Raw genomic sequence first — 21,004 nt, forward strand, 5'->3', positions numbered from 1 at the left:
TAGAATAACGCAAAACACACACTCGCTCTGTAATAACAGCTCGAGCTGTTTAAAATGCAAAAGTTTGGCACGATTATATTATCTGGTCTCTTCTCTTCACCTGATAACATCCCGTTAGTGGAGATTCAGCACTAAGCGCAGCAGAAGCTTCTCCAAGTTCAGAAATACAGCGTTAAGCAGGGAGAGAGAGCGCAATACTAAAGGTAACCAGCAGGAGGAGCAGTTACGCCCATATAAGGAAGTCCCAGTCTGCGGTGTTTATCTTTATGGGGAACATTAACAGAGTTTAATCGCTGCTTTCAGTCTGTGGTGAACTGAAATGTTCTGCAGTGGCACATTTAAACAAAAAAAAACTATCAAAAACTATGAATGCAGTGATTAATATTCAGCTTTTCACAAGCTGCTGCACTAAATCCAGCAAAGCAGGACTAATTCGGCTCTTCGTAAATGTCTGAGTACGGACAATATCCACTATAAGCTAAAAAACGGTTATCATGACATATCTTATATATCGTCCAGCCCCACCTCTGACCAAATGAGCTCATTACGGAGCCGAAAAGTGAACAGTGTGACCCGTAAGCTAACACTGCTGGAAACTGAACTGACCTCACCAAAATCCCCCACACAGACCAGCAGCCTGTCCAGCGTGGGAGTTCAGCGGCGTTTGGCAGTTTTGAGTAGCTGGTGTTGGTGTATAACAGTGTTGAGTCATTTCAGTGTGCAGTTCGTCCTTGTAGCATGATGCTGCGTTCACATGTTTGCGTAAAAATAAACAAAAAAATAATAATATGATTCTGTGCTTTGAAGCAGCACACGTCCAACAGCAGCAATAAGCCACGCAAACGTTGGCATGGTGACTCCATGCTCTTATTTTGTGTTCTGTAATACTAAGTTCATCTGGAATTCAACAGTGAGATGTTTGGCATCCACAGCTCCTTAAAAACCAACATAGAGTTCATTTCACTGTTGCCACTGACGCCAAAATTTGGAAAACCGAACTCTTGACGGAATGTTACTGCTGCCACGTTCCGCAGACTGTCGCAGATTTTTCCATGTCAGCCCTGTTGTAAACAATGGAATATCCGGTTTGCCATCATCTGCCTACCGCCAACATGTGAACCCAGACCTCATGACAACGACCTCATAATTCAGAGGATCCAGTGGGGAAAAAAATGTATGAATGACAAAACGTCTCCGGTTTGAAACATTTTTGACCATAACCAGGTGAGACAGCAGCGATTTTCCAAAACCCTATTCATTTTTCCCCATAGAGATAAACGGCTCAGACCCAGAGCTCCTTATATGGGCGTCAACTACAGAACAACTTCAGCATGAAGCTACACAGCAGTGCCGCGAAGCATTAGTGAGCCCTCCATCATAACTAATACAGCACCAGTAATGAAAAAAGCTTTCAGTGGAGTAATGAATGTAGATGGTGTTAATACTCAGCTTCGTGAAGAAGGTTTAGCTTAAAGAGTGTTAGAGCAGCTCTGAGGATCAGGAATCATAACCAGTGGGGTCATTACACAACATATTAAACGCAGACTGGACTCTCTGTGACATCAGAGCACAAACGCACCACCTGCTGTTTGGCCACTTCTCAAATTCAAGACTCAACAGGAGATAATTTAAGCCCAAAGTAAGGACTGTTCAACAGGAGCAGGCATCACCTCTTCTGCTAGTGCACAGGCTTCAATCATCTGGTTAGAGTCAGAACTGTTCACAGTGGTGGTGATAGGAACCAGATGCCCACCTCTAAAAGTTCCCTTACAGAAAGTTATTACATGAAAATGTTATGAATTCACTGACTGATGTCTGAGACACTGTTTTATGATCGTTTTGAGAACTTAAAATCCATTCATGGTGGAGGGATACATAATATGCAGGCCGTTTTGAGGCAAAATAGTCCCAAAAAACGTATTATTTTCCACTATTTTACCATCATCAACATTCCAGTAGAGACTTGTAGGTTCACTGGCGGTTTTGGATAGTAAATAAAATGTCTGTATTTGTGTTGTAGCCATGGTGACCCCTGGTTCCCATCACCACCACTGGAAAGAACACTGAGTCTCTACAATCAACCATTTCACATATGCAAAAATGTGAAAAAAAAAATGGTTGAGTTCCCCTTTCAGGGCTGTACTGCTATCCTGAAGGCTGCAGTTACAGTGTACGGCCCGCAGGGGGCAGCGAACTCACTCCAACAAGCAGTCAGCGGTAGAAACAGCAGTGAGGTGTGACCACGAGCAGAAGAGCAAATTTACCTGAACCTCTGTTTAGTTGCCACACAGGTGGACTGCACAATAATATTTTTACACATATGATGAGATTTAAGCTCTCGGTGTAAAAGAGAGTCCTTTCAGACAAACAGCATGAAAATAAAACCGTAATTAGAGGGAAAAGTGGGCCGAGCGGTGAAACAAACCCACCGAACACTTAATGAAGAGGAAGTGAGCTGGATTATTACTGTGAAGCCCTGGTTCTCCCTGTGCGGGTGTGCAGCAGAGGCCTTTTGTGCGCTTGGACATAGAGAAATGGGACGGGGGTTTAGTGGAGAAAACTGGGGGTGTCCAGTAACCTAGATGCTACAGTGGGGGGTGGCAGGGGGCGGGGCTACAGTCTTTTTCTTTCTCCATACAAAGCTGAATGGAAGAGTGGTAGAAAAATTCATCCTAACGTGGTTGAAAGAGCACCTGTAAATCGTAAACAATCATCAGACGTGTTTATTAAAGAGCCCTCAGCACTCCGGCAGGTAAGGGAGTGGGGGGTGGGAAGGTAGGGGGGTGGCTGCTCCTCAGGGCAGCAGTTTCTGCAGTTTGCCCGCCTGTCTGGGCACTCTGACCGCGCCGCTGTTCCTCCAGGCTAGTTCAATGTTCCCCGGCAGTTCTCCGCTCCGCACAGACACGGAATCTTCTCGTCCTCGATTGGGAATTTGTAATCGTACGTGATCTCCTCGTTCACATTAATCGGCTGTCGGGAGTAGATGACGATCTTCTTCTGCGACTCCACAGTGATGACCTTGGCGTAGCAGTTCGGCTGAGGGAAACACAAACAGACGTGATGAATGATTAAACTGGAAAATATACTGGTGATTAAATCTATTCCAACACGTGCGACACCTCACTCATGACTGGGTTAAAATTAACAAATAAATAAAAATTAAAAAAAGGCAGTTCTAATCACTCTCTGCCACTTTTCACACACAACATGGACTCACTCCAACCACTGCGGGCTGTGTTTACATGCAAACATTTTTGCCAATCTCATTAAATACATTCAGATTACAGATTAAGACTGAGGTGTTTATGTGCTCACTCTACTCAACAATCTGATGAAAATCTCCGTTTACATGCACACTACAAGTAATCAGATCCAAAATTACACGCATGCATGGAGAACCTCTTAGTGCAGACGTAACATGACAACCAGCATCACGTGAGTCCAGTTAGAGTGAAACGAGCAGCAGTAAGTAGTCCTTGTGTTTTTAATTTCTTTAAAATGATGTCACTCAGGAAAACCTACTTTACATGTACAACTACATTTCAAATGTTGACTCTGAGAAATTTTACTGTTTTTTTGAAAAATATATGCTCATTTTGAATTCGATGCCAACAACACATTCCAAAAATGTTGGGACAGGGGCATGTTTACCACTGTGTTTCATCACCTCTTCTTTTAACAACAACAAGTGTTTGTGAACTGAGGAGACCAATTGCTGCAGTTTGAAAGTGAAATGTTTTCCCATTCTTGTCGATATAGGATTTCAGCTGTTCTCCTTGCTCGTATTTTTCGTTTCATAATGTGCCAAATGTTTTCAGTGGTGACAGGTCTGGACTGCAGGCAGGCCAGTTTAGCACCCAGACTCTTTTAATATGGAGCAATGCTGCTGTAATGCATGCAGAATGTGGTTTGGCATCATCTTGCTGAAATAAGCAAGGCCTTCTCTGAAAAAGACGTCGTCTGGATGGCAGCATATGTTGCCAAAACATGTATATCATTCCGCATTAATGGTGCCTTCACAGATGTGTCACCATGTGCACTAATGCACCTCTACACCATCATGAATACTGACCACTGAATTTCCACTACAGAATCAATGTTTCTAATGCAGTGCCGCCTGAGGGCCCAAACTTTATTCTTGAATTGTTGCACTATTTGATCGTGCAGTCTTTCACAGAGTGGTGAGCCCCTCCTCATCTTCACCTCTGAAGACTCAGCCTCTCTGAGATGCTCTTTTTGCACCCAGTGATGTTACTGACCTGTTCCCAATTAACCAATTTTTAGCATTACACAACTGTACCAGCCTTTTGTTGCCCCCGTCCCAACTGCATTCAAAATGGGCATCTGTTTTTCAAAACCAATAAAATTTCTCGGTTTCAACATTTGATATGTTGTCTTTGTACTATTTTCAATGAAATATAGGGTTTAAATGATTCGCACATCATTGCATTTTGTTTTTATTTATATTTTGCACAGCGTCCCAACTTTTTTGAAAATTGGGTTGTACTTGTTTAAGAAGGCTGAGAGGAAGATGTCATGTTCTGAGATACATAAGCTGGACGCCCGTCCCACCACCATTTAAAGTTTAAAATATAAACTTTGTCTCCTCTGCAGACCAGTTTCTGCTCCCGCCATGTTGAACGTTATAAACTTTCACTGACATGAACGCACATGTGCAGAATGTACTTAAACCTTCCGGTTGGGAATGTTATCAGATACAGGTGTTTACACAGATATTATTCTTCTATTTAACAGATTATTTACAGGATTACCCATCTCGTTCAATCGCATAGAAATTGTATTCCGAATGGCCTCAACTGGATTAGTCTATTCCGACTGAGGTGTTTACATGGATTCTATTCTGTGCCGATTATACAGTGTGATCTCCTGAATGAGAGTGAAACACTCCTCAATGGTTCTGTTTTGTCAGTCTGTAGTGAGGTGTGTCCTGTGAGGTGACCAGGCTTTCAATCTGTGTTTGAAAGTGTTTGTGTGCTGAATTCTTACGTTGCAGCTGTGGTTGATGAATCGAGCGAAGTTTCCACACTTGGTGGCGTCGATGATGGTGTCGTGATCCACACGGAACATGTAGCTGCTCCCGATTCCCTCCTCCTCGTATCGCTTCTCTCTCATATCAGCGATCACCTGCACAACACCAACACACACAAACACACATTTACCTCACAGCTCAGAGCAGAGAGTGTTCAGCCCCTTCCTCAGCGGTCAGGACCCCAATGGACCCCCACAGAACAGGGTGGTGGGTCATTCTCAGCACTGCAGTGACACTGACACGGTGGTAGTGTGTTAGTGTGTGTTGCCCTGGTGCGAGTGGATAAGACACAGCAGCGCTGCTGGAGTTTTTGAACACCTCAGTATCGCTGAGAACCAAAAACATCCAGCCAACAGCGTCCTGTGGGCAGCGTCCTGTGACCACTGATGAAGGACTAGAGGATGACCAACACAAACTGTACAGCAGCAGATGAGCTACTGTCTCTGACTTTACATCTACAAGTTGGACCAACAAGGTAGGAGCGTCTAATAGAGTGGACAGTGAGTGGACACAGTGTTTAAAAACTCCAGTAACACATTTTATTGATTCAAAACTGTTTATCTGGGCAGCAAGTGTTTATTTGCTTAGAAAGAGCTAATATTAGAATAAGTACATTAATAAAGTGAAATTATGTAATTTCCAGATGGTTGCTATGTGGTTACTATGGTGTCCCAAGTGGTTGCTAGGTGGTTGCTATAGTATTCCAAGTGGTTGCTAGGTGGTTGTCATAGTATCCCATGTGGTTACTAGGTGGTTGCAATGGTATCCCAGGTGCTTATTGAAATGTACTGTACTGCACTGCACTTATGGAAATGTATTGTATTGCATTATTTTTCATTTTGTCTCTAAGTACCAACATGGGCTTTTGTTTTCTAGCAGTATGTGAGCTGAGGACTAACTTTCTTTCTAACCTATTTGTAATTAGCAAAGATACTTTCTCTGAATAGACAACAAAGCACTTTTTGTAAGTCACTCTGGAAAAGAGTGTCTGCTAAATGCTGTAAACGTTACCAGGAGGTTCTTCTTACTTTTTACTGAATTGGTGTTTATTTGTACTTATTCTACTGACAGATGGTGATTTTAACAAGCACAAACTTATAGCTAAGATTAAACAATAAAGCAATTTAAACAATGTGCTCAGGTGAGGTCGTTACCTGTCTGATATTCTGACCCACGTATTCAATAACCATCTCATCAGCAGCGATGGGCTCCATGGCGAACAGACCCCAGTCATGGATGTGACTCTTACAGAAGCGGATCTTCTTCTTACGGAACTACAGAGATAAACAAACAAATAAACAATCAAATAAACAAACAGACGTGTTAACTCTGAAGGAGACTGCAGTTACAACAGCAACAGCACATTTACACACAATATAATGAGCTCTACAGAGTAGAGTCTCTGAGAGGATTACAGATACTATATTATTACATTATTCTTACAATATAAACTGCGACAGACATTTACAAGGTTCTTAAGCAAAGATACACACCACTGTTCCAAAGATTAAAACCACTCTTTATTTTAAACACAACAATAACTGTGGATTTAAAAATGATTATTCACTAAAGCATATTTTGGGTGCTTTTTTCAATATTTCAAAACATTCTGTGCCCAAGACGTGAACAGAATAAATATTACACTGTATATAATGCATATATTTACATATTTGAACTTTGATCTCCACATGTGAAATATGATGTTACTAGAACTTTCGTGTTCTTCAGCTTTTACAATCATTTATACTCTGGTCTGCAAACCAGCTTTAATATTACTGATCCCAAACTAAATCTAAACTGCAGATGCTTGTTAAGCAGTAAGAGAGTGAATGAATCAGACGTGGTGAATTCGGGGTGAATTGTATTTTACACATTTGTATTTTAGTTTTTCTTCTTTACTCTGTAGCTGTGCTGCTACTTCATTCATCCAACTTTTTCATTTACACAGTAATAGCTGTTGTGTGTGCAGCGCTCTTTTGTAAATTAATGAAAAGTGCTGTATAAACAGATTATCATTAATATTATTATCATCACTTTTAGTCATAGCGCTCCAACTGCGTGAAATGATCAGCAGAAACATTTCAAATTGGAGCAGCTTCTTTCCTTGAGTGATTTAAAGATAACTGTTAAGGAAAACTAATCTGTTTGTTCTTGTTTTCAAATACATATTTGAGTTCTTTATTTGTTTTGTGTGCTGCTGTCTTGTTCAGGGCTCACTTGTAAAAGAGATTTTTAATCTTAATATGATTACCCTGGATAAATAAAGGTGAAATAAATTAATAAACAAAAATACGGTGATGACGGCGGTGATAGCATTAGCCGTTAGCAATTCTCAGTGTGTGTGAGTGCACTCTCACTTTAAGCTGGTTGAATTTGAGCAGGTCGCTGTCGCAGCTGAAGGAGGACAGCAAGCGGCGCTGTTCTGACCGTCTCTCTGATCCGGCTCTGGTGGAGGCGTGCGGCTGGGCAGGAATGCTCCTCCCCTTTAACCAAACACACACAGACACACTGTTCAGTCAAACACTGAACAGCTCTCACTGTCATTCATTAACTCTTTAGCTAGAGACCTACACTGTTATTGATCATCAATTACTGACACACTCGTCTATAATTCAGTCTGACAGATAAACAGTCTGTCATACAGCCTCAGAAATCACAGCAGTGCGGTGGTGCTGATGGGGTCATACTGGTCTGCTGTACCTGTGTGTCCTTGTCGGGCTCGTCGAACTGCAGCCGCGTGCTGTTCAGATACTTCACTTTGTCCTTCTTGTCGATTTTGTAGTAGCCCTCGCTGCGGGCACAGCCAGTCACATGATCCCGCATGCCGTCCTCACGCCGCTTCTTCTTCATGCCGGGCAGACTGCCTCCGCTGGTGGGTGGGGGGGAGTTAAGGGAAATACACAGTGTGTACATTCTACACTAAATATGAGGACTAAAGCAGCGTTTCCTTCTCCAGACCTGCTGACCTGCACTAATTCACATGACCAACTCATCAGCTCACCTGTGCATTAAACTGTGTTCACTGTAGAGGGTGTGAAAACATTTTTTCACTTAGACAATAAACAACAACAACAACAACAACAACAACAAGGAATTCAACTGGTGCACCAAAACATCTGCATTTCGCCCAAAATATAAAGCTTCCTGAAACATTCTGTCCACTTGGAACATCATCCAGCCTGTGTTAGTACACTCTTAAAAAAGATGGTTTTCAATGATTCCTTAGTAAAGAAGAAAGTTCTAGAATAGAGATCTTCAAATCCACACTCTGAATCCAGATTCCAGTCCTTGATTTTATATGACCCCAAGTAGGGCTGGGCGATGAAACGATAACGATAATTATCACGATATAACTTTCCTCGAGAGAAATATAAGAAATGTTGGCTAAATGTTTGATATAATAGAGCATTCTCACACTTTCACATTCTAGCGACAGCCCTGGTGTACTGTGACACTACCCTGCTGTCGCCACAAGAGGGCGCACTTCTGAGTTTTTCAACATGATTAGAGGGAGGGGTGACGAGTAAAATGGGTCACCAAATACACTTTGGCGATGTCTGAAACGTTTGGCGAGCGATTGGCGATCTGTTCTCCTGTGACCAAGTGTGAGCAACGAGATAAATTGCATAACTGTACTGTGCTAGAGCGAAACACAGCGCTGTTACAGTGCTCATACAGTCATATTTTAGTAATAGTGCATTCTGAAACAACAAAGGTGAAAGAAAGAAGTGGGTTCACTCAAATTACAGCACTGATTTAAACGAAAGTAGACTGAGGATGCTGTGTGGCATTGGAGAGTGGGAGAATGCTAGTTTCCCAGGCTAGCTGTTTTTTAGCAACTGGCTAACTTGAAGCAGCGCTCCGTCACTCGCACAGCACGGCGAATTGATGTTACTGTAGAACAAACAAGCCAAAAAAAAGCACTGATAACAGTTCAAACGTACCTAAAAGGAAGACGTTGTTTAGCGTGGGAAAATCACACTGCAGTTCAAGCTTTTACACAGCGAGCGTCAGATATATTGTGGTTCTTTCACCCCTAAAACTAACTTACTGCGAGAGCATAGAGAAATCCAAATGTCTGCTAGCTTGTGTTTGAATACTACGATCCATCACTGATGAACCGAGCCAGCTAATGTTTGCTGGTGTTGTTGAGAAACTAAATAGTTTAGCACTTGTAACCAGGTAGCCTAGCACTCAACACCAGAAAGCTAAAAACAATCTGATTTCTTTTTAAATCGTGAATGAATGTTATTATATAAATATAAAATTTGTGGCCCTGCTGTGCTAGCTGGTAAAAACAGCTAACTTTCTCCCACTATGCCATGACAGATTTGTGAAATGTTCCACTGTTTGGCAAGTGTTTGTCATGTTCTGACCATAAATGATGGTTTAAAACGACAATTAACCACTCAGGAGTAAAGAATTGAACTTGAAAGAAGTAATAATTTGACATTTATCGTGACAATTATCTCAATATTCACTGATACAGAATTTTTTACCGCGATAACATTTTTGGCCATGTCGCCCAGCCCTAACCCCCAAGCCAAAAACACTTAAGAACATTGTTAAAAGGAGCGCAGATATAAACAAATTAAGTCAATGAATAAACATTTAACTAAAGAAGATGAGTTGAAAAATTAAAAAAGATCAAAAAAAAATAAAACACTGCATATGCACCCCTCTCTGGTCCCAAGAAAAAAAACCTATAATTATAAAACACTGCAGTAAGAGAAGCATGACTGATCAGCAAATCAGTCATAGAGACAATCATTATTTGTAGCAGTATAATTATTAGTTATTTGTAGCTGTGGACGGCAGCAGTGAAGGATATGAGGGTGATGGACCCACAGCGTGTCGTTGAGCCAGTCGTTGCCGTTGTCCTGCTGCAGCAGTTTGTCGTAGGTGATTTTTAGGTAGCGGATGTCCTCCTCATCGATGCCCTCGTTCCAGATGTCGTAGAGGATGGTCATTTCCTCAAATTCAGTGCGGGGCAGGTAGCTGGGCCGTGGCGGTGAGGCGGCAGGGGAGTGCATGGAGAGCAGGAGCTCCTCCCAGCTACGCCGCTGACGTCGGGTCTTCTGCACCGGTTCCTCAAACAGCAGGTCGTCGTGGACTCCTGGGCTGGACAGCAGAACCGTCTGACCTACGTCATCCAGATCATCGTCCTCCGGCTCTGGCGGCCGGGACTCTGCGTCCTGTCTCCCAGTGGCATCACTGGGCCGATCAGGAAACAGGTCCCTCACTGCAGGCTCTGGAGGCAGCGAGGGCAGCGTGGGGGTCACTGGAGGTGGCTCTAGAGGAGTATCTTCTGGACTGAGAGCTGCTGAGGGCTTTTTAGCTTTGGCCCGTGCCTGTTTCTTCTTGCTTGGAGTGACATCTAGGGGCACAGGAAGCTCTATGAGTGGGACAGGAAGATCGGGGGGCACGGTAGGGGCAGAGCCTTCTATAGAGGGGGCCGGCGAGGTTTGGGGGGCTGCGGGAAGCTCCTGGGAGGCAGCAGCAGCGGCAGTAGCAGCGGCGGGGAGCGGGGGTGAAGCAGCAGTGCTAGGTAGGTTAGTGCTGAGCGGCGGCTCTTTAAACACCGGCTCTTTGAACACAGGTTTCTCCTCTAGACTCTCAGATGATGCCTTCCTGTGTGGGGGGCCGGCGGGGACAGCAGGGTCAGGGAACACGGGGGCGAAGGTCAGGTCCCTGCCCGGCGTCCGTGGGATGCCAGCACTGAGGACGGGGGACTGGGCAGGGTAAGAGAAGGGGCTGCCGGGGACGTGGGGGGAGCTGAGTGCCAAGCTGAGAGCCAAGCTGTTACCTGTGAGGGGGGCGTCGCCACCGGGCGTTTCAGGGGGCCGTCTCGGTGCTTTGAGTCTTCCGCAGGTCGCGGCCCGGCGTGCGCGGGACCTCCTCGTCCGTCTGCAGCCGCTGTCGGCTGCAAGAGTCGGGAGGCGGGGGCAGGAGGGCGTGACCAGGGGGCAAAGCGAGGTGGACAGACTGACCTGAGGAGGAGATCTGGCTGCTGGTGTCCAGCTCTGAGGGGGCGGGGCCATCACGCCCGGGGGTCCGTGGGACCTCCTCTTCAGATTGGCTCTTCGGCCGGACATCTAAGTCACTGTCGGCCAGAGAACCTGTCGGGGTGGGGGGCCGCAGAACGCCCACATCCTCCAGAGACGCCTCCACCTTCGGAACGTCCAAGTCTATATCCGGTTCCTCTACTGAGACCAAGACAGAACGCTGTTAGCACAACTTGGACAAGTAAAGGACGAATTAAGTTCTAACAGAATTCATATCCAGAATTAAGTTCTAATAAAATTAATATCCAGAATGAAGTTTTAATAAAATTAACGTCTACAATGAAATGCAAATAAAATTAATATCCAAAATTAAGTTCTAATAAAATTAATATCCAAAATGAAGTTCTAATAAAATTAACATCCAGAATGAAGTTCTAATAAATATCCAAAAAGAAGCTCTAATAAATTAATATACAAAGTTCTAATAAATATCCAAAATAAAGTTCTAATAAACTTATATCCAGAATGAAATTCTAATAAATTAATTTCCAGAATTAAATTGTAGTAAAATTAATATCCAAAAAGAAGTTCTAATAAAATTAACATCCAGAATGAAACTTTAATAAAATTAACATACAGAATGAAGTTCTAATAAATATCCAAAAAGAAGTTCTAATAAATTAATATACAGAATGAAGTTCTAAAAAATATCCAGAACACCTTATTATTTTAAAAGTGATCAAATCTCAGGCAGGAAACTTGACAAACTACTATAAGAAGATAATTACAGTGTATTATTCATCTTAATTTCTAATCGTTCCCAAAAAAGTAGAGAATTAAGTGTCTAAATCTACATTCTGTAATAAACATTAACATGTGAACTGATCGTGAATTTGAACAGCGGTATTGTGAATGTTTACAGTGTGAGAACATAAACAGTACTGATATAAATTTGAGTATATAATTATATAATGTAAACCAGCTTTAATTACCTGGCAGTCCTTTCGGCGACGGAGGTCGAAGGTCATCCATAGCCGCTCTAACCGATCGCGCAGCCTCCTCCGCCTCCAGCCGGCCGGACTCGCACTCCTCCTCTAGCGGGGGCGCCGGTGGGGTTCCTGGGGCTTTCAGCTCAGACTCCTCCTCCTCATTGGACGATGATGAGGGCGAAGATGAGGAAGACGAGGACGTCCGCGCTTCCGCCTCTTCAACCATCTCCATGGCAACCTCCTCTTCCTCTTCCTCCTCCTCCTCGCGCTCCTCCTCCGAGCTAGAGTCGTACTCGGAGGAGCTCTCAGACGCAGACGAGTCAGAGTCGGATTCAGAGGAGGAAGAACTGCCCGGCTCTGAGCAGACAGCAGAAATAGATGCTGTTATTACACTGTTATTACACTGAGCAGAGGCATAATTAAACCCACATTAATGCTCTCAGTTATTACCGTCATCAGACGAGTCAGAAGAAGAACTGGCCTCAGACTCACTGTCCTCTTCATCATCGTCATCATCGCCTGCCTCCTGAAAAAGGCCAAACAGAAACCAGACGCAGCTTAACGACTATGAGCTCCACACTGTTTACATGCTAATAACACGTAATGAGATTACTTATTATTTATTATTATATATTTATTATTATTAATACTGCTTGCTTGTTTATATTCTCTAATGTTTTTCACTCGCTACAAAATTCTTCTACTGACGTATAAAGCTTTGAATGGCCTTGCTCTTCAGTACCTCAGTTATGTCAGGGGGAAGAGCCTTTTCATACAACGCCCCCCAGCTTTGGAATAACCTACCAGTCTGTGTTTGGGACTCAGACACAGCCACCATCTTTAAGTCTAGGCTAAAAACTTACCTGTTTAGTCAAGCCTTTGGTTAATTAGTTTTCCTGTTAGAATAAGGCGCAGATCTGAGACAGAAAGTCCCATGGTAATCTGGGAATGTTGGTGCTGAACTATCTGTCCCCCTTATCCCCCTCTCTTTCCTTGAGCTGAGCGGCTGCCCGTCCTAAGAGGGTCTGACGTGACTGATGCGGCCGGCGCACTGCACAGAAGTGTACAACTGTATCCACTAATACTGTTTTGTCTCTGTGCTGCTATCCGGTGTCGACCAGAGGAGGATGGGTTCCCCTTTTGAGTCTGGTTCCTCTCGAGGTTTCTTCCTCCTGTTGAGGGAGTTTTTCCTTGCCACTGTCGCCAAGGCTTGCTCACTGGGGGCGTGGACCCGGATTCTCTGTAAAGCTGCTTTGTGACAACATCTGTTGTAAAAGGCGCTACATAAATAAATTTGACTTGACTCACTCCAGTCTGGCGCCCTCTGCTGGCCGCTCTGCTATAAACACAGACTCTGTTTAACTCTACAGACCTCGACTCTCTTCTAACTCATAGTCTAAAAGACCTAAAGCACTGTGAAAAAGTCTTAGCACACCTGAATTACACTTAAATCTGTTTATCTGGGCAGAAAGTGTTTAAGTGTTTATGCTCTGAACAAATGCTAACTTTGAAATAAATCCAAATAAACATCTAATAAACAGCCTCTTGATCTCCTGGTCAGTGAAATCATCCTAAACCTAAACAATACATTACAAGGCCATCAGAATAAAAGATTTCTATCCATTTTCTACTTAAGATAAACTATCTACACTCTTAAAAAAGACTCTTCTCTATATAGAACCTTGAACACTCAAAGAACCCTCTGCATGCTTAAATGGTTCGCTGAATGCTGAAATGGTTCTTCAGATTCGATGGAGAATGTGGTGTAAATGGTTCTATATAGCACCAACAAGTGTTCTGCTATTTATATGATGTCAAGCAGAGGAACCCTTTTTGGTGCTGTGTAGAACCATTTTCAACCACTTTTCTCTGCCGGACTTTTTCATGTACAGCAACAAAAGGAATCATTCTGGTTAAAATAAAGCAGGTCAGTCTTTGAATATTACTAATTAACTAATGAGTTTTAATGTATTTCAAAGGAAATCTCAGTGTGAATCAGCAGAACCACAGCGCTGTGCTGATACGGTACCGATACGGTGCAGCGGAGCTCTGTTCATCGCTCCTTCACTACCAGTTGCAGGTGGTGTGCTCTCTCACCTTGCCTGACGAAAGCCTCTCTGATGTTTCTGCATCAGGTTCCTCTCGATCGGACAGAGACGACTCTTCCCTGCCAGACGTCTCCTCCTCCTCCTCCTCCTCCTCTTCTTCCTCTCCTTCGCTGTCCAGCTCCACCGGTCTGGCGTGCCGGCGCTTCGCAGAGGAGTTTTCAGCATCCAGTCTGGTGCCATCTGCTGGCAGCTCAGTTCGTTCCGACTCTGAAAATACACAGACTCAGTGTAACTACAGGCTCAGAGAAGGTCTAAACCACAGTCTACAAGATCTATACCAGTGTGAAAAAATCTTAGCACACATGAGTCATACTTAAAGCTGTTTATTTGCTCAGAAAAATAAATACTAATAAACATCTGATCAAAAAAAAATAATGAATATTTGATCTCTTGGTCTGCAAAATCTAATAAAAATATTTCACATCTCAGTATGAGGGTGTTGTAAGCATCTACGCTTATTTAATACTGCTAGCCGTTATTTTATTGAAGCTAATTTATCTCGACAGGTGAATGAAAACTGTATCTGGACTGTATGTATTTTATTTGTTCATAAAAACACTAACAACAAAATAAATTCTGGAACTGCAGAAGAACCAAGCCTGTTTCTCTGACCAACATATCAACAAATGAAGCTTATTTGTAACCTTCCCAATATAAACACTGCTGGCAAATATTTCACTTTATTAAAGTTCCAGTACAACGATTCACTAAAATCACTAATGTTAGCTTAGCTAGACCATGATTTCACAACATAATAATAATAATAAGTTGTAAGAATAATGTTACACTGCGAATGTTCTACTTCTCTCTCTTTCTCTCTCTCTCTCTGTCTCTCTCTCTCTGTCTTTAAGCCTCGGATTGACTATAGGCTTTTAAAGTTCTAACAGACTATAACAGTCTGGGTGTCTCACACAGTCTGACTGCTCACTGCAGATGTTTTGGGCGATTATAATACTGGGGTTTATACACTACTCAACCTTTAAGTTGTTGAACGGAACTCGTGTGATCTCTCATCAGTAGGAGATGCAGATGAACAGACGTGGAGCTGCTGCTGCGGTTTGCACTGACACAGTAAAGAAGCAGCAGGTAAATGTTTCATGGAGGTAAAGATGTGATCAATGTGGGAGTTTTAAATGATCATAAACCTGACTGTGCCTGAAACTCAGCTCTGGAAAGATCAGCAGACTAGAGCCGACCAGCTCAGACTCATACTGAGAATCAAGACAAAACAGGGAAATAGTCGTGTAGTGCAATCCCTGCTTTATCGCTCTTTCCCTCTCTAAGGGTGCACAGACACAGAGCTCCATAGCAAGACTTCCTGAATCCGTCCATTTTAAATTAAAAGCCTTCTGCAGCGTTTTATAATTCTAACCCTAGACTTTATAACACATCAAAAAATTCTGAAGCAGCGGCGGCAATAATCTTTAAGTCCTGGGCCACCACTGCAGAATATATACAGAGCAAACACTGAATATGCTTATGCAAAATCTGCTGGTGTCGGTCATGTTCAGTCTGAACAAAGTTATAAAGACTTCTAACAGGAAGATGATGAAGAGGCTCAATCTGACCTTCATCTTCCAGCTCATCATCTACAGGAGTGGATGGTCGTGCTCGTTTGTTCTCTGCAGTGGAGGTGGGGTCAGGAGGCTCTTTCCGCTTCACCTGAAAACAACATCATCATTATCATCATCATCATCATCAGTTATTTATCTGTAAAGCACACAGTGACTCAGACTCAGAGCTGAAGGCTGGTACCTTGAAGGAAGGCAGGCGGATGGCGCCGCGCAGCCCGATGCCCAGGCCCATGCCCTCGTAGCCCAGACCTTCGCCTTTACTCCAGTTCTCCAGCAGACTGGACGATAACGTCTCCTTCGGCTTCGCTCGCTCCTTCTCCTCCTCTTTACCCTCGCCGGGCTTCACAGGGGTGGAGGTAGCCTGGTGATCAAATTTACATTGTTACTTTACTATGTCATTCAAAATTCATACAGTTTTTCTTTTGAAATTTACACTATATGGTCAAAAGTCCTAATTATGGAGTTCAGGTGTTTCAGCCACATCCATTGCTAACAGGTGTATAAAATCAAGCAAAGCCTTGCAGTCTCCATAGACAAACACTGGCAGTAGAATGGGTTGCACTGAAGAGCTCAGTGACTTTAAACATGGAAATGTCATAGGATGGATCCTTTGCCACAAGTCAGTTTGTAAATTTTATTTCCTGCTAAATCTGCCCCAGCCAACTAAGTGCTATTATTATAAAATAGAGGTTTCTGGGAGCAACAACAGCTTAGCCACGAAGCACCAGACCACACAAACTCACAGAGTGGGACTCAGCGCGATGCTAGTCAGCGCAGGCGTCTGTTAGCTGACGTAACAGATCTGGCGGTTGGCGCTTTCCTCCGAGCACGTTTGGCTGTCCAATGACGTTGCATGAGCGGCAGTTCGAAAAGAAACGGTGGTTGGCTTCACAGTTCTCGGAGGAAGCCTGTGTTAGCCTTCACCCTCCTAGCGTTGATAGCATCATGTGATTGGGGGAGTCCTAACTAGCAGGTGGAATTGGAGACGACTAAATTGGGGAGAAAATCGGGTAAAAATTAAAAAAAAAAAGAGTGGGACCGCCGACTCACTCACTACAGAAGCAGCATCAGCACAAGCACAAGAACTGTGCATCAGGAGCTTCATGAAATGGTTTCCATAGTCGAGCAGCTGCACACAAACCTAAGATCACTATGTGCAATGCCAAGCACTGGCTGGAGTGGTGTAAAGCACGCCACCATGGGACTGTTCTTTGGAGTGATGAATCACGCTTCACCATCTGTCAGTCAGATAGATAAATCTGGGTTTGGTGGATGCCAGTAGAACACTACCTACCAGAATGAATAGTGCCAACAGTAAAGTTTGGTGGAGGAGGGATGAAGGGCTGGGGCTGTTTTTAAGGTTTGGGCTCCTTAGTTCCAGTGAAGGGTGATGTTAATGCTACAGCACACAAAGACATTTTACACAGTTATATGCTTCCAGCTTTGTGTCAGCAATCTGGGGAAGACCCTTTCCCGTTCCAGCATGACTGAGCCCCTGTGCACAAAGCAGCTCCATAAAGACATGGTTGACCAGTTTGGTGTGGATAAACTCCAGTGGCCCGCACAGAGCCCTGACCTCAACCCCACTGAACACCTTTGGAATGAATTGGAGCTTTTCATACAACATCAGGGTCTGACCTCACAAATGCTCTGTTGACTGAATGGGCACAAATTCCACAAACACACACACCAACCAACTCCCAATGTCCAACAAGCTCATACAGGTGTGTCAGGTGTCTACATACTTTTGGTCATATAGTGCATATTTTAGCCTTAACTTCCCCCACCTAGAAACATCTACCTTATGCTTCCACTTACAGGCCTCTTTATTGGAAACACCTACTTTATTTCTACAACAGTTTTAAAGCAAAAAGCATTTTAATTGCCTTTTAAAATTCAAGGCAAAAAATGAGTTCATATATGTAAAAAATGTTTATTTCCAAACAAAACATCCTCACCTTAGCCGAACGTTCCTTCTTCTCCCACCATTCATCAAAAGCCCTGAAGGCCACCACCTCCACCATCTTGCGGTTGAGGTCTCGCTTCATGATGGCCTTCAGCTCTTTGACAATTACCATCAGGACCCCATCCACCGTGGCTTTATGGGGGTCCTCCTTCTGCGTCTCGTACCCGGGCGGGGGCACAGTAGGGTTAAACTTGGGCATGCTTGGTAAAGGCCAGTGCTGGCCATGCCCCACCGTGCCCGAGGGGGCACCCACCAGAGATAGATGCGGGTACGGACCCCCAAACTGCATGGCCCCGGCGGTGGCGCCTGCAGCGGTGGCACTGCTCAGGTAGTGGGGGTACGGGTACGGGCGCTGGCTCTGCGCCATCCGGCTCAGCATCTGCGTCTGCATCTGGAAAGACATGTGGACGCTGCCCCACTGTGGCAGGCAGCTCATCAGGTCCACCGGCACCATGTGCACCATGCCTGGCGGATAAGGGTGGAGCGGGTGCAGCAGCGGGTGGGCCGTCAGGTGAGGAGGGGGCGGAGCTGGGACGGTGGAGTGGGGGGGTAAATGGTGGGGGGGCAGGGCGTACCCAGCCTGAGGGTGGTGGGGCAGAGGGGGGAACCCAGGGGGCGGGATGCCCATGGCCTGCGGAGCCAATGGGGACACGGCAGAGTTCACCACGATGCCCTTCGCACAGTCGCTGCCGGAGATCGGGGTGCCTGGCATCTCATCATCAGAGATTTCCATATCCTCCCCCGATGACTGGCCGCCCTGAAAGAAAGTGTAAACATGAGTGAAGGTTAGTAAACATTGAAGCAGGTGTGGAGTATATTGAGGAGCAGGTGTGGAGTAAAGTTATGAGCAGGAACTTAGGGAGCAGGTGTGGAGTATATTTAAGAGCAGGTGTGGAGTAAATTTAGAAGCAGATGTGTACTATATTAAAAAGCAGGCATGGAGTAAATTGAGGAGCAGGTAAGGAGTAAATTGAACAGCAGGTAAGGAGTAAATTTAGGAGCAAGTGTGGAGTATATTGAGGCGCAGATGTGGAGTATATTGAGGAGCAGGTGTGGAGCAAACATTTGTCTATCATGATGTCTCAATTAATGCATTTACTTGTGTTTATTGGAATATTTACTATTATTTACATTTTTTGCCTTAACCAAACGCACCCAATGATTGCAAGTCAGCTTAAATAACGGCAATCATCTCAAATAATTGCGATTAGGTGACTATGTAATAACTGTGAATCCCAAAACAATAACAGAAAGACCGCTGACTGACCACAATAAACATTGGGAGGCACTGACTGGAAGGGTGCCAAAATGAATGCAGATTCTACTTTTTATGTTTAATTTTTCTCCCAAAGTGTTTGATTCAGTAAATAAACCATAACTGCACATTAAAGTCTGCAGAAATGTGCCACTCATCTGTTTGTCCTCTGCAAATGTGGTGCCAACTTTCACTCAGAGCAATCTGACTGGGGGTGCACAAACTTTTGCACAGGCTTATAGGTGCAGGTTTGGTCAGTGGGAGGTGAAATGCGGCCAGTCCGGCTGTGCAGAAGCAGGAAGTGAGGCGTTAAGGTCTCGGTCTGCCAACTTTTCATTGTTTTCTGTTGCGAAGCGCGAAAGAGGAAGTGAAAGTTTTCAGAGGTTAGCCAATCAGAATGCAGCTCACGTGCAGTTCAGTTACAAACAGACTGTACTGATTATACTGCCACTTTAAAGGAGAACTCCACCAAACCTTTTAAAGTTAAATAATTAAATGATGTAAACAGAGTCGTTCAGAGTGGTTTGATGTGAAATGCTCTGTTCTAGAGAAACTCACTGAGTCAGAATTGTTCACAGTGGTGGTGATAGGATCCAGGCATCCACCTCTAAAAGCTCCCTTACAGAAAGTTATCACATAAAATGGTTATGAATTCACTGCCTGATGTCTGAGACACTATTTTACAATTTTCCAGTATTTTCTCATCGTTAACATTCCATATAAAACTCAGAAGACATGTTTAGGTTCACTGGTGGTTTTGGATAGTAGATAAAATGTCTATATTTGTGTTGTAGTCATGGCGACTCCTGGTTCCTATCAGCACCACTGTAAAGAAATCTGAACGATTTCACACCACACTCTGTTTACATCTCATACACTGAATTATGGAGGAATTTTAAGACTTTGCTTGAATTGCCCTTTAGGTGCACCTGTGTTTTATTATTTTGACTGTAGCAACTGTTAATGTGTTTCCTGCTGTATCTTGTTTTTCTGTTATGAGACAAACCAATACACCAAGAGGTAAATATTACAGGAGAATTTAAATATTAAATGTTGATGGAAAAAAGCGGAAAATCTGAAATAGTAAGTTTTCTTTGGGGACTATTTTGCCTCACAGCACCCCGCATGAATCCCTCCACCATTTATGGATTTTATGTTCTCTAAACTATCACAAAACAGTGTCTCAGACATCAGGCAGTGAATTCATAACCATTTCATGTAATAACTTTCTGTGAGGGAGCTTTTAGAGGTGGATGTCTGGTCCTTTCACCACCACTGTGAACAAATCTGACTCGGTAAGTTTCTTTAGAATGAAGCATTTCACACCAAAGTACTTTGAACTACTCTGTTTACATCTTAACTATTTAATTATGTAGAAATTTTGGATAATGAGTAGAATTCCCCTTTAAACAAGAATCAGTAAATATGAACTTTACAGTGTGCTGGTGGATGAATAAACTCTGACTGTAGTGAGTGGAGGGCATGTGGTGTGGAGGTGTGTGTCTCTGGGGAGAGGAGGAAAACCTCAGCACTTCAGCTTGTTTTCAATTCATTCAGCACTGAAGAGCAGACCTATAATAACCCTACAGCACAGCTACAGACCTATAATAACATTACAACCCAGTTACAGACCTATAATAACATTACAACCCAGTTACAGACCTATAATAACATTACAACAGTTACAGACCTATATTAACACGTCAGCATAGCTACAGACCTGTAATAACCTTGCAGCACAGCAACAGACCTGTAATAACCTTGCAGCACAGCAACAGACCTGTAATAACCCTACAGCACAGCTACAGACCTGTAATAACCCTACAGCACAGCTACAGACATGTAATACTACAGCACAGCTACAGACCTGTAATAACACAGCACAGATACAGACCTGTAATAACACAGCACAGCTACAGACCTGTAATTACTCCAGTACAGCCTAGCCTTCATTAACCAGTACATAACAACTACTCCAATTAAAAAACAACTACAACCCCATTTCCAAAAAATTTGGGACGCTGTGCAGAATGTAAATAAAAATACACTGCAATGAT

General features: G+C 43.7%; 1 protein-coding gene across 1 annotated transcript in view; it reads right to left on the bottom strand.

Moving 5' to 3' along the window:
- Nucleotides 1-2,024: 2,024 nt before the first annotated feature.
- setd1ba (SET domain containing 1B, histone lysine methyltransferase a) overlaps nucleotides 2,025-21,004 on the bottom strand; it is a 33,601-nt gene continuing 14,621 nt past the window's right edge. The window contains 13 exon segments of the mRNA XM_036594992.1: nucleotides 2,025-3,036; nucleotides 5,008-5,145; nucleotides 6,205-6,324; nucleotides 7,408-7,533; nucleotides 7,751-7,926; nucleotides 9,882-10,890; nucleotides 10,892-11,256; nucleotides 12,048-12,401; nucleotides 12,495-12,570; nucleotides 14,142-14,359; nucleotides 15,721-15,814; nucleotides 15,908-16,087; nucleotides 17,685-18,449. Of these exon segments, the coding sequence (XP_036450885.1) occupies nucleotides 2,863-3,036; nucleotides 5,008-5,145; nucleotides 6,205-6,324; nucleotides 7,408-7,533; nucleotides 7,751-7,926; nucleotides 9,882-10,890; nucleotides 10,892-11,256; nucleotides 12,048-12,401; nucleotides 12,495-12,570; nucleotides 14,142-14,359; nucleotides 15,721-15,814; nucleotides 15,908-16,087; nucleotides 17,685-18,449 (3,795 nt within the window). The 3' untranslated portion in view covers nucleotides 2,025-2,862.

Source organism: Colossoma macropomum, unplaced genomic scaffold (genome assembly GCF_904425465.1).
Source record: "Colossoma macropomum unplaced genomic scaffold, Colossoma_macropomum, whole genome shotgun sequence".
Classification (NCBI taxonomy): domain Eukaryota; kingdom Metazoa; phylum Chordata; class Actinopteri; order Characiformes; family Serrasalmidae; genus Colossoma; species Colossoma macropomum.